General features: G+C 35.0%; 1 protein-coding gene across 1 annotated transcript in view; it reads right to left on the bottom strand.

Moving 5' to 3' along the window:
• Positions 1 to 13769, bottom strand: part of KPNA4 (karyopherin subunit alpha 4) — a 59821-nt gene that overhangs the window by 13471 nt on the left and 32581 nt on the right. The window contains exons 8-12 of the mRNA XM_046003154.1: positions 10516 to 10602; positions 8456 to 8625; positions 8319 to 8363; positions 5015 to 5146; positions 92 to 220 (exon numbers count right to left, since the gene is read on the bottom strand). Of these exons, the coding sequence (XP_045859110.1) occupies positions 92 to 220; positions 5015 to 5146; positions 8319 to 8363; positions 8456 to 8625; positions 10516 to 10602 (563 nt within the window). The remainder of the gene's footprint in view (positions 1 to 91; positions 221 to 5014; positions 5147 to 8318; positions 8364 to 8455; positions 8626 to 10515; positions 10603 to 13769) is intronic.

The following is a 13769-nucleotide window of genomic DNA, read 5'->3' as shown; positions in this document are numbered from 1 at the left end:
TAATCATTATAGATACTTCTGAATCCCTAATTTTACAAATGAAAACTGCTGATACTTTATGTGTTATTAGGTAGTATTTAAAAATACTTACTTTATTAATTTTCTCTTTGGGATGTGTCAGAAGTGCTGGGAAGTGTGAAAGAGCATCACAGTTCAAAACTACTTGTGTTTGCTCATCAGTTCCAGTAACAATGTTGCCCACAGCTCGAAGTGCTGCAGTCTGAAACAAAAGATGTAATGACATGTTCTATTATGAAAGATACGCTCTTTCATTCATGCCAACCTACTGTTTTTGAGCAACTGTCTGATACCGATTTAGGAACAAAGGAGTGAACAGGACAGGGTTATGGAGTTTACATTATTGTGGAAGACAGTCAATAAACAAACAAATAAGGATAATTTTGAGTAGTAATTAGGGCCATAAAGACAATAAGTACTTTGGATTTTTGATTCAGTGTTTCAATAAATTATAAACAAAAACACAGGGCTCTTCTGAAGGAGGGCAGGAACCTATATGAGATTTCACTATCATATGAATTTGAATTATTGACTTTTTTTTATAGTTGTATTAGGTCATTTTTTCTCAAGTTAGAGCTTTTTGGGGGGGGCTAATTTTAACATTTATAAGACAAATGACTCAGTTTCCCTCCCAAATTGAAATATAATTTATATAACACAAAATCCACCCTTTCAAAATGCAGAATTCAGTGGTTCTTATACCTCCAAAGTTGTGCAACCATTATATGTAATTCCAGAACATTTTTATCACACCAAAAAGGGTCACTCCCATTTCCCTCATTGGTTGCAGGGGGGGGGGGTTCCTGACAGCTACGATGCCTGTGGATTTGTCTATTCCAGACATTTCGTATAACTGGAATGGAATCAGACAGTAGGTAGCCTTTTTTGTCTGGCTTCCTTCACTTAACATAATGCTTTCAAGGTCCATTCATGTTGTAGCATGTATCGATACTTCATTCCTTTTCACAGCCAAATAATAATCCAGTTATATGTAAGTGGAATGTATTTAACTATTCATTAGTGGATGAACATTTTGTTTTCACTAGCTATTAACAGTAATAGTGCCATAAACATTTGTGTGCCAGTTCTTGTGTGAACATCTGCTTTCAGTTCTCTTGGTTATATATACACCTAGGAGTGGAAAATACTGGGTTATACAGTAACTCTGTACCTAAGTTTCTGAGGTACTATCACACTGTATGCCAAAGAGACTGTACCATTTTCATTTCTATAGATGTATAAGGATTTCTCTACATCTTTGCCAGCACTTGTTAACCTCTTTTTGATTATACCATCCTGGTGTTTATGAAGTGGTATTTCATTGAGGCTTTGATTTACAATTCTTTCATGGCTAATGATGTTGAACATCTTCTCATGTGCTTACTGACCATTTGAATGTCTTCTCTGGATAACTGTATTTAAATGTTCTGCCAATTTTTAATGGGATTATTTTTTTACTGTTGTTAAGAATTCTTTATGTATTTTGGACCCAAGTCCCTTTTCAAATACATGATTTTCCAATACTCCTTCCATTCTATGGGTTTTCTTTTCACTTTCTTGATGGTCTCCTTAGAAGCACAAGTTTTTAATTTTGATGAAGTCCAATTGATCTAGTTTTCTCCTTGGTTGCTTGTGCTTATCTTATCATATCTAAAAAATTGCTGTCTAATCCAAAGTCATGAAAATTAATGCTTATGTTTTCTTCTAAGAGGTTTACACTTTCAGTTCTTATACCTGGGTGTCTGACCTATTCTGAGCTAATTTTTATAAATAGGGGGCTAATTTCACTTGTTTACATGTAGATATTCAGTAGTCTTAGCTCCATTTGTTGAATTACCATTTCTTGAAAAGACTCTTCTTTGCTAATTGAATTTTCTTGGCATCTTTGCTGAAAATCAATTGATCATATGGGTTTATATCTGGAGTCTTTTTTTTTTTTTTTAAAGATTTTATTTATTTGACAGAACAAGCAGAGAGAGAGAGCAAGAGGGAGGAGAAGCAGAGCAGGGAGACTGACATAGGACAGGGCTCCATCCCAAGACCCTGGGATCATGATCTGAACCAAAGGCAGATACTTAACCCAGTGAGCCACCCCGGTACCCCAAAAGGAACTGCATTTAACCTGTAGGTAAATTTGAGAAGCACTGCCTTCCTAACAACACTGTCTTCTAATCTATGAACATGGATGTTTTTCCATTTATTTAAGTCTTCTTTAATTTCTTTTAAAAATGTTTTGTAGTGACCTAGATTCTTTGACAAATAAATTTAAAAGAGCAAAGAAAAACAGAATTGTAGAGTAACAGAAACATAAGACAAAGCTACCAAATGCAATGTGTTTATCTTGTTTGGAGGCTGATTCAGTCAAACTGTGAAAAAATATGAAGCAATCAGTAAAATCTGGATACTGATTGGGTTTTAATATTAAAATTAAGAAATACTCTAACAGTACTGTGATATGTAAAAACACATAACCTTATTTTTAAGACACGCTGGATGAAATGATATGCTATCTGGGATGTGTCAAAGTATTGGCTGGAAGGGAACGAGTAGGGATGTAGAGGAAACCTACATGGTGGTTCATTACAACTATTCTCTTTTCCTAAATGATGGAGTTAAAGTTGAAAAAATTTTTAATATCTCTACTAGGTATCATGTAAAGTACAGATGGCATTCAGAGCTGCTAAAGAAAAATTTCAACCCTATTTCTGAATGAAATCCAATATTAAAACTAATGAAGCATTCTGAAAAAACAAAACAAAAATAACCAAACCAAATACCCATAATGTAAGTACTACACTTAAGAAATGCAAACTTAATTATCTAGTATGAATATTTTATTTTTTTTAAAGTTTATTTATTTATTTAAAGTAATCTCTACACTTAACACAGGGCTTAAACTTACTACCCTGAGTTCAAGAGTCTCATGCTCCTCTGACTGAGCCAGTAGGTGCCTCTATTAAAATATTTTAAATGTGTCACAAATACCCGCAAATGGAAGTATTTATTCTATTTCTGAATTCAGCTAAGTGTTCCCTCTTTCCTTAAACTACTTTAAATTTTATGGTTTGTATTCTCCATTCCAATTGTACACGAGTATCATCTGAAGAGCTTTTTGAAGCCCAGGTTTCTAAGAAATATCCCAGATTTATTAAAACAATCTCTAGGGGTCAAGAGAAATAATTTTTTTTTCTTTAAGCTTCACAGTTGATTTTAATGTCCACCCAGGGTTGAGGAACAGGGAATTAAGTTAACAGTTTTTCCTTATGCTACTGCTGAATAGATTGTTAAGTCATCGTAGAATTAAAGCTTGCTGTATCTCCCTTTACCACTGCAGTTTGACAGTTACTCCTCATAATATTTGTCTGAACTTCTCACCCTCTCTTTTTGGCTCTTTCTAGATGCAGGTTTGGGATAAATATTTATGTGGAAGGATTTAAAAATAAAAGGATAAAACAAAGTTTAAAAAAGATTTTTTATTTTAAAAAGATTTTATTTCTTTATTTGAGGAGGGGGGACAGTGGGGGAGGCAGAGGGATAAGCAGACTCCTTACTGAGCAAGGAAATGCCTGGTGGCTTGGTCCCAGGACCCAGAGATCATGACCTGAGATGAAGTCAGATGCTTAAACAACTGAGCTACCCAGGCACCCCATTAAAAAAAGATTTTAAATAACTAAAAGGAAATTTAGGAAGCCCCTGATCAGCATGTTTCAGTATAAAGCCTTTATCATAGTGCCAATGAAACTAAACATCAAGCTTGCCCAGTGCAGTATGGAGAGTTAAGAAAAAGAGGGGAGAAAAGGAAAACAGTAGGAAAAATGAAGAAAAATAAGAAGCCTAGGAAAAAATAAAATATCAGTACTTGTTTCAGATGCCACCCAAGTTACCATGTGAATTTCCTAGGTCTACCTTAGAAATCAGTAATCTACTAAGGAGATGCTCTGGGTGGGGTTTTTGGTGGGGTATAAGAAAAGGGAAGGGGAGGGGGAATTGTTCTTGTTGACATATTGTGATCTTTTCTCATTTTCTCCATCTTTAAAATGGGGACTTAATACCTCATTCTTTTCATCAAAGATATGTTCTTGTTTTATTTCAAAAAGATATATGCACCCCTATGTTTTCTGTGGCATTACTTACAACAGCCAAGATATGAAAGCAACCCATGAGTTTATCGATAGATGAATGGGTAAAAATGTGGTGTGTGTGTGTGTGTGTGTGTGTGTATACACACACCAATGGAATATCAGCCATAAAGAGAATGAGATCTTGTCATGTACAACACCACATGAATGGACCTAAAGAGCATTATGCTAAATGAAGTAAATAAGAGAAAGAAAAATACCGTATGATTTCACTTATATGTGGAATCTAAGAAGCAAAAGGAATAAACAAAAGGCAGAAACAGACCCATAAATACAGACAACAAACTGATGTTTGCCAGAGTGGGGGGATAGGCAAAATGGGGAGTGGGAGAGAGAGGCTTCTAGTACTCTGATGAATAAGTCAAGGGATACATAGTATAGCATAGAGAATATAGTCAGGGGTATTATAATAGCATTATACTGTGAGAGATGGTAGCTACACTTGTGATGAGCACAGCATAACTTACAGAGAAGCTGGATCACTATGTTGAATACCTGAAACTAATGTAACATTGTGTGTCAACTATACTTCAATAAAAAAATATTAAATAAAAGATTTTTTAAAAGATTTTATTTACTTGACAGGCAGAGATCACAAGTAGGCAGAGGTAGGCAGAGAGCCCGATGTGGGGTTCGATCCCAGGACCCTGAGATCATGACCTGAGCTGAAGGCAGAGGCTTAACCCACTGAGCCACCCAGGCGCCCCTAAATAAAAGATTTTTAAAAAGATGTGTTATTAGCTAGAAATATACTTTAAACTAATGAAATTGTCCATTTCTGAATGCCATGCTTAAAGCAAATTAGTGGTAAACAAAGCAAAACACCCTATATTAATTATTATCAACAATAAACTCACCTGAACTTTAACTTCCTGGTGGCTGAGTAGAGGAACCAAGTGAGGGACTATTCCAGAGTCTATTACCATCTGTATCTGTTCATTGCCAGCATCAGTAAGGTAAGAGAGGGCCCACACTGTATCTACCAATATCTAATGGATAAAATGAAAATTCAAACAGTCTTTGAATATTTTCTCACTTTAATAATTCTTAACTATAGTTAACTTACAGATAACTAATCAATGATTGTTTCACTACCTTTCTTCCTTTTTTGTCTCACCTCAATTCACCGAAATCTTAATCTGCTCTATAATACTAAACACCATCATCTATCTCTGAATGTCTGTGTCAAGAATGTGCATCTTTTAGCCATATTTAGTATGCTTCAGTTAATTATGACCCCAACCACAGGTTAGTATTCAGTCTTTTCTTTCTTTTTTTTTTTTTTCAAGTTTCCAGTCTTAACTCACTAAGAGTTTGACACATCATGCATGAAATAGGAGAAAAAGACACAGTCTGTTGCAAATGCTCACACTGAGGCACAATAGGTCCAAAGACATTGTAGTAAGTACATATAGTTGTAAATACTATATGTATTCAACATACACAGTGATTCAAAACATTGGGGCTAGATGTATATATTCAAGTTGCTTTCTAGTATCATTGGTATAATGTAGGTATGTCTAAAGCCAGTATTTCAGTATTAGGAGTATAGTAGTTTCATCTTTTCCAATCAGTTTGCTTTGCCTAAAAAACCTGGAGGCAACTTCTCATAGTAGAAGCATCCCACAGTTGCAATCAAGACATTAAAAGCAACCATAGGTCAATCTGTGTGATCTATAATCAAAAACATTCTGGTAAAAAAAGGAAAAGGCATAATTTACAGCATCTGCCAAAACTATTTATAAAAAAAAAAACTCCTCTGCAATTAAATTAGACTAAAAATTAAACTATCATTTTAAATGTTAGAATTCTTTTTTTTTTTTTTTAAGATTTTATTTATTTATTTGAGAGAGACAGTGAGAGAGAGCATGAGCGAGGAGAAGGTCAGAGGGAGAAGCAGACTCCCCATGGAGCTGGGAGCCCGATGTGGGCCTCGATCCAGGAACTCCGGGATCATGACCTGAGCCAAAGGCAGTAGTCTAACCAACTGAGCCACCGAGGCGTCCCTAAATGTTAGAATTCTTAATGAACCTTATTGTGAAGTTCAGCAGGCCATTGTGTTTCACTTTTTGTATTAAGTCATAATTAGAAGGTATATCCAAAAGAAAGTATGACAACTGTTAAACTGCTGCATAAATAGCATAGTTACTGACAAATACACAGGAATAATAACTGTGCCTGGAATTTTACTTCTGAAGTCTTTCTGGAATATGAACTATATGTGTCAAAAGACAAGTCAGAAAATTTTGAAATTTTTTAAATTCTAAACTAATGTTATGTTTAAAACATCTGAGAATCTCCTAGAAGAAGAAAACAACACTTTGCCACCGTTTCTTTCAAAAACTCAAGAAAAGTTCTTTGGCTATTTTTAATCTAAAAAGAAGACACCAAATCAAAGAATTAACACAAATGAAGTGGTTATCAAAAATATGTGAAAGAACTAAAATTTCAACTTACAAATGTGAATCTTTTTTTCAGAGTACCAACATATGCCAAAATTTGTTGATAGAGGCAAAAAATTTCAAGTTACTTCTCCACGACTGTACATAAAATCCAGAGACAATTTTTTTAAAGGCCCAACACTAAACATCATGAATATGCTCACATCAAAATCACAATTTAAATAGACTTGACCTCTTATATACTTCTTGTATTGAAGTTAAAAGTCTATGATAAATTTACTAATTTTAACTATACTGTAATTTCAGCATTTCACTTATGATTTGTAGAAGCAGTTTTATTTATTTTTTACTTCTTTCATGGTCTGGTTTAAGAATTTGCTGCTAAAATGTTTACCTACAAAGACTGCATTTTCAGTAAATAGTATTATAAACTACTCAGTACATATATTACTATAGAAGAACAATGAGACTGGCTTGAAAAATTCAAAATATATTAAAAGCCAAGAAAACAGTTACAATCTCAACTGGATTGGGGTAAACAGGTGGAAAGAACACAATACAATCTCTGAATAAGGTCAACCAAAATGTCTGGGTTTTGGTAGAGGTATAAACTTTGAGGTTAATCTTCTTTGGAACTCATTTACAAGTAAAATATTAAAATTTCTGGTTTAATAAAAATACTTGGCACTAATGAGCAAACCCCCTAAATAGCTTTTATATACATATATATTTTAAGGATTCTAGACTAACGGGATCTAAAACCAAGTATCTTTAGAGCAAGGATCATGTTCACCTAATGAATTTTATACATTTTATCACTGCATGATGTAGTGGAATTCTAACTTTAATTTGTTCCATATGCTTTAGAGAGAGCCTGGAAAAATGTTATTATCCCAGAAACTGAAAAGGAATGAAGCAGCTTATCAAACACTGGTCATCATTCCAAGCTGCTTTTAAGGAACCAAAGTTCCTGAATGTTGCTATGCACTGTATTCCTGTTATTTATTTTACCTGTCATATTCCTAGCTTTTCTAACACGATGACGTCAAAGCTGGTTTTATAAGCAGTTTCCCACCTCATTCATACTTTCTGAGGTGCTTTTTACTTTGCCGTCTGTGTTGGTTAGAATGAATAAGGTATATTTATTATGCTTAAAATCTAGTCTGCACAAATTTTTTTCTTGTTTGGATATTTATGAGTTCTCTCTACAACATGTGAAACCAGTATCACAGTCACTATAGATGGAAAAATACAGTGAAAATAAATTCAAGACCAACTGATATTCTTGGATTGGTGTATGCATATGAACAGAAACCCATGCACAAGGCACAAGTAGTTTTTTAATCTCTCACAATTATGAAATATTATTAGGCCTATATATTCTCTCAAACACTGGCCAGGCCGTCAAAATGAGCTTCCATAAAAAGCTCTTGACCAATCAAAGATACAATTTTAGTGAGATAGATCACTAACTGGCAACTTTAAGAACTTCCAAAATGAGTTTTTAACTGCCCCAAATCGCCACATATGTTATTGCCCAGACCAAAATATAGTTGGGCTTGACTTCTTCACTGTAAATTATATTTTGTGATATAGGTAAAGACAAAGTAAATATAATAATAATAAGCTATGTTATTACAACTCTTGCAATGGAAAAATCTAATCGAGTACATGAACATTAGGTCCAGTATAACATTTTCTTCCCTATGTCATAGAGGAAACCCTAGACATACATATCATACACATAAAAAATACTCACATTTACGTCCGTGTGATGAATTAAGACACAAAGAGCTGGAAGAATCTGAAGAGAGAAATATACAGATTTAAAAACATACATAATGGTATCCAGTTTAGTTAAAAAACAAAAAGACGAAACACAAAACATCTGTTTACCTCCTGAATGGTTTCCATCGGGGGTGGTGGATCTTTATGGCGACATAAGTTGACCATTACCCAAGTAACATTTCTTAAGAATGTTATAGGAATAGATGGACTTATGAAGGAAAGTAAAGGTTTCACAACTCCAAGACTTATGACATAATCTCTACACTGTGGTCCATCACCTGTAGGAAGGAGTGATTAATTCAATAAAATACACTGACAATAAGGAATTAAGAAAACATAAAGCACTGGGTTGAGTATGCTGCTTTCTGTATTTTAACCAGACAGTCTATTTAGTTTTATATAGAAGTTTTAGACAACAATAACCAAGTTCTCATTTTAGGTCTCTGAGACAAGAAAGACAACATAAAGTAGTAAGATATTTTTTGCACATTCTTCACACATTCAGGTTAATTGTTCACCTATGTTTTTGTGCCATTAAAAATTAGAAGCCTAAGGATCCTTTAGAGTACTTTGTGAGCAGAGGACTGTTGCTCTTATTTTCTCTCAATGGTACTCTCAGTTTAACAAACTTTTATGTAATTAAAAAAAATGTATGCATATATATCAAAATATTACTAGAAAAAAGTTGTAGAATTTATACTTATAATCCAATATCAGAGTACCAAAAGTATTAACTATAAATTACTCTACACATTTAAAAAACTACGCCCAAAATAAAATTCAGAAATAAAAAAACTATGTCAAAAGAAGGAAGGGATGAATCAGTATCACTAGAGCCATGGGTTCCCACAGTAATTTTTGGCCCTATCCAAATCTGTTAAACAAGCTCGTGGATCCAGAATTGGGGGTTTTAATAAGTCCCTTCATATGATGCTGAAAATAGACTAAAGTTTGAGAATCGCTGCCTTAGTGAACTGTCAAATGTAATTTCTGTATCTATAGCATCACTGTAATTTCTAGCATTAAAACCACATTAAGTATTACATTCTATAAATGAAAACCCTTTTCCTCGCACTGTAATATTTTGAGATAAAAATGCCTATTCTTTTGGTATCCATGTATCCTAATTATTTTACAATGTCACTGGAATTAAAAACCAAAGATCAAGATGTTGCATTAATAGTTACAAATCTAAAGTTGGTATAAAAGCAAAGGGGTGAAGAAATCTGGATACACAAATGATAGCATTCCTAATAGCAATATACCATATGTGAAGAACAGTTTATAGAGAAATTCTCCCATTTTAATTATGGAATGCTAACCATCCCCTGCAATCTATCTTTGCCCCCAAAGAGTAATATAGAAAAGGTACATGAAAGTAATATTGACTACTTCCATGTAAGAATAATAGAAACTTTAACATCAAGGGACATAATACAGTTCAGACCCCAGATTTTTTCCATTCTCTACTCACTCAATGATAGTTCTTCAAATTTTTGAGTTTGGGTAGTCTGTTTATAGTTTAAAAACGTATCTTGAAATATTAGAATTGTCTTTATTCTTTTTACAATTATGTCAGAGAAAACCCAAGAGGTACAGTAATCATGGTATTTAACATTCAATGACCCTGTCTATAAAGCTACAAATACCTCCTGTATGATGACCTCATGATGATAATGGATAACATTACTGTATTTTACTGTACTAAAATTCAGGAAAGACAGTAAAAATTTCAATTAAGACTCTTTTTAGAACTGTCATTATGGAGAAAAAGTGTTGGTTTACGTTGTGCATATTCCTTTTTACTAGTTTCTATGACAGTGGAGAAAGTTAAGGAATAAAATAGATCCATCAACATAATAAAGGAGGGAGAGGAGATCTATTATCACATACAGATTTCAGAATTACTGGAACAATTAAGAGTTGACTATATACTTAAAAAAGAGTTGACTATATACAAAAAGATACTATGGTATCATAGGCAACAAAAATGTTTCTGTTTATTATAGGTTTATACTTAAAACAGCTGTAATTTCTATAAATTATTTCACAAAAACCAGTACTAAAAAGACACACTGTTTTTCTTTCTCAACTACTAGCAGTCATTTTTATTATATAGTGTCTGATAACAACAATTGCTGGACTAGTATTACAAGTTTTATACAAACCTATGATATTTCCCAGTGCCCACACTGCTTGCTCACAGACATTTTGATGGGGTGAATGTAGAAGCCTCAGGAAAAGTGGCACAGCATCTGAAGGAGGAAAACATAAATTAACATTTAAGGTTAAAGATAGTCTTAGAGGCCAATTACATCTCATAATATTGGAAGGGGAAAAAAAGGATTGAAGATACTATACTCTAAACCAAAAGTCAATCTTTTCTTTGCTGAATCTAAGAAAGGAACCTATCAAAAATATATTTAACATATATATCTATTAAATGATTTTCTCTAGAATAACAGTAGTGGAAAACTTTTGACTAGCAAACCACTTATCCAGCATCAAAATGACAGTTTTAAGATACAAATATCAAATCAAGCTGGTAAATTTTCATTCACAATTAAACCTGAATAAAATCCCAAATTAAAAATCAATTCCTAAAAATAAAGTAGATTAATTCATTCCTTATAGATTCAAGCATTATTCTCAAACTGAGAGAAAAAAAGGGACCCTAACTGTTGAAGTACCTTTTGAATACAGAAATTTAAAATAACAGGAGGGTGCAGTTCAAGATGGTAGCTGACCTCACCTTCTACCGTGGACACCAAATCTATAGCTACATATACAATAACGCCTTCATAGAACCAGCACAACAGTTCCTCCATAACAAAGGATAAAAAAGTCACACTGAGATGGACAGTAGAGGCAGAGACTAAGGTCCTAACAAAGCTATGCCCTACAACCTAGCAGCTACCCACAAGCAGAGAGATTTCATAAATATGGAGCATATCCCTGAAGAGTGAGAGGTTAGAGCACCAAAACAGGCACCTGAACCCTTGGGACCTACACCAGAGACAAACTCCCTGGCTTTGAAAACCAACACGGCTATCATCCAAGAGCCCCAAAGGGCTGCAGAAAACCAGGACTATGCTCTTAAGAGACCACCTGCCCACATGCTCCAGGCTCCAGCACAAAAGCAGTGGGCTTAAAAGTGCCTAGAACATATGTAAAGGAGGTTCCCTGCCTAAGTTTAAAGCAACTGCCTAAGGAATGAGGGTCTGCTGGAACTTCCTCCAGGGACGGAGGTGCTGACAGGTGCCATTTTTTACACATTCTACCTTGCTAGTGATACTTGCACCACCCTGCACCTCTGGCGCGGAGCACTGCTACAGTTCCTCCCCACCAAACCTGGTGGGATAGTTCATCCTGGCCTGCCATGCCCATGTGGCCTTGCCAAAGCTGGCAGAAGCACAAAGTCCACATAAGGGACACCCCTTGAATGCCTGGCTCTGGTAGCTGGGAATAGGAGGGTATTCTGCATTTCTGGGCTCCACAGGAGTGAAACAATCTCTGGCAGGCTACCACCCCCAAAGGATAGCACAAACAGCTGACTGACACACATGCTTCCAGTGACCATTCCTTCAAGACTGGGAGAGGTAGCTGTTTCACCTAATACATAAAAACAAACACGGAAAATCAAGTTACATAAGTAAACTGAAGAACAGAATGAAATAAAACCCCAGAAAACACTTTACTGAAATGGACAAAGTTTACCTGATAAAGAGTTCAAAACAATGGTCATAAAGATGCTCCCGAATCTCAGGAGAAAATGGATGAACACAGAAAAAATATCAGCAGACAGACAGAAAATACAAGAAAGTACCAAACAAAAGTCACAGAGCTGAAGAACAGAATAACGACGAAAGATAGAGTAGAGGCATTCAACAACAGAGAAGGATAAAGGAGAAGGAAAGATCAGTGACCTGGAAGACAAGGCAGTAGAACTCACCTAAACAGAGCAGCAAAACAAAAAAGAATTTTATTTTTATTTTGTTTAAAATATTTTATTTATTGGGGTGCCTGGGTGGCTCAGTGGGTTAAGCCTCTGCCTTTGGCTCAGGTCATGATCTCAGGATCCTGGGATCGAGCCCCACAACTGGCTCTCTGCTCAGTGGGGAGCCTGCTTCCCCCCCTCTCTCTGCCTGCCTCTTTGCCTACTTGTGATCTCTCTCTCTCTGTCAAATAAATAAATAAATAAATAAATCTTTAAAAAAAAAAAAAAGATTTTATTTATTTATTTGACAGAGAGAAAGACAGCGAGAGAGGGAACACAAGCAGGGGGAGTGGGAGAGGGAGAAGCAGGCTTCCTGCAAAGCAGGGAGCCAGACAGACGCGGAGCTCAATCCTAGGACCCTGGGATCATGACCTCAGCTGAAGGCAGATGCTTAACGACTGACCCACCCAGGCACCCCCCAAAAAAGAATTTAAAAAAAGTGAAGATATCTTAAGGGACCTATAGGACAATAGCAAGTGGAACAACGTTCCCATAAGTGGTCCCAAAAGGAGAAGAGAGAAAGATACAGAAAACTTGTGAAGAAACAATGGCTAAAAACTTTCTTTACTTGGGGAAGGAAAGAGATATCCAGATCTGGGAAGCCAGGAAAATTACAAATAAAATGAACCCAAAAAGAGCCATACCAACACACATTATAATTAAAATGGCAAGAGTTTATCTAAAGATAAAGAGAGTATCTTAAAAGTTGCAACAGAACAACTTTTTGCATACAAGAAAAGTCCCATAAGACTATCAGAGATTTTTTAGAATGAAGTTTGCAGGCCAGAAAGGAGTGGTATGATATATTCAAAGTACTGAAAGCACTGGCATACAGATGACCAAAAGACATATGAAAAGATGCTCAACATCACTGATCATCAGGGAAATGCAAATCAAAACCATGAGATACCACCTCACACCATCAGAATGGCTAGAATCAAAAAGACAAGAAATAACAAGTATTAGACAGGAACTGGAAAAAAGGGAACCCTTGTGCACACCTGTAGGCATAGAAATTGGAGCAGCCTCTATGGAAAACAGTATGGAGGCTAATAAAAAAACTAAAAATAGAAGAAACTAGTACAGAAACTAGAAATACAGGATCTAGCAATTCCACTTCTGGGTACTTATCTGAAGCAAATGACAATAAATTTAAGAACACTGCCCAGGATTTTCACCATAAGCATCTTTGCCACAAACATCTTCATCCTATAACTAATTGGCCATATGGCAATTATGCCATAAAAGATAAAATCACAAGAATAAAAGAGAGATATCCATTAAAAAGGACATAATGAAACATGAAAAATGCACTGACAAAATTAACAAGACTTTATTGCAAAATATAAAACATTTGAATACATTTAAAATGTGTGTAGATTCATGCAATTCTATGCAAATAATTGATTTTATTTTGCAGACTGT

The sequence above is a fragment of the Meles meles genome, chromosome 4, assembly GCF_922984935.1.
Source record: "Meles meles chromosome 4, mMelMel3.1 paternal haplotype, whole genome shotgun sequence".
NCBI lineage: Eukaryota > Metazoa > Chordata > Mammalia > Carnivora > Mustelidae > Meles > Meles meles.
The sequence above is the reverse complement of the archived record's forward strand: the minus strand, read 5'-3'. Positions and strand labels throughout refer to the sequence as shown.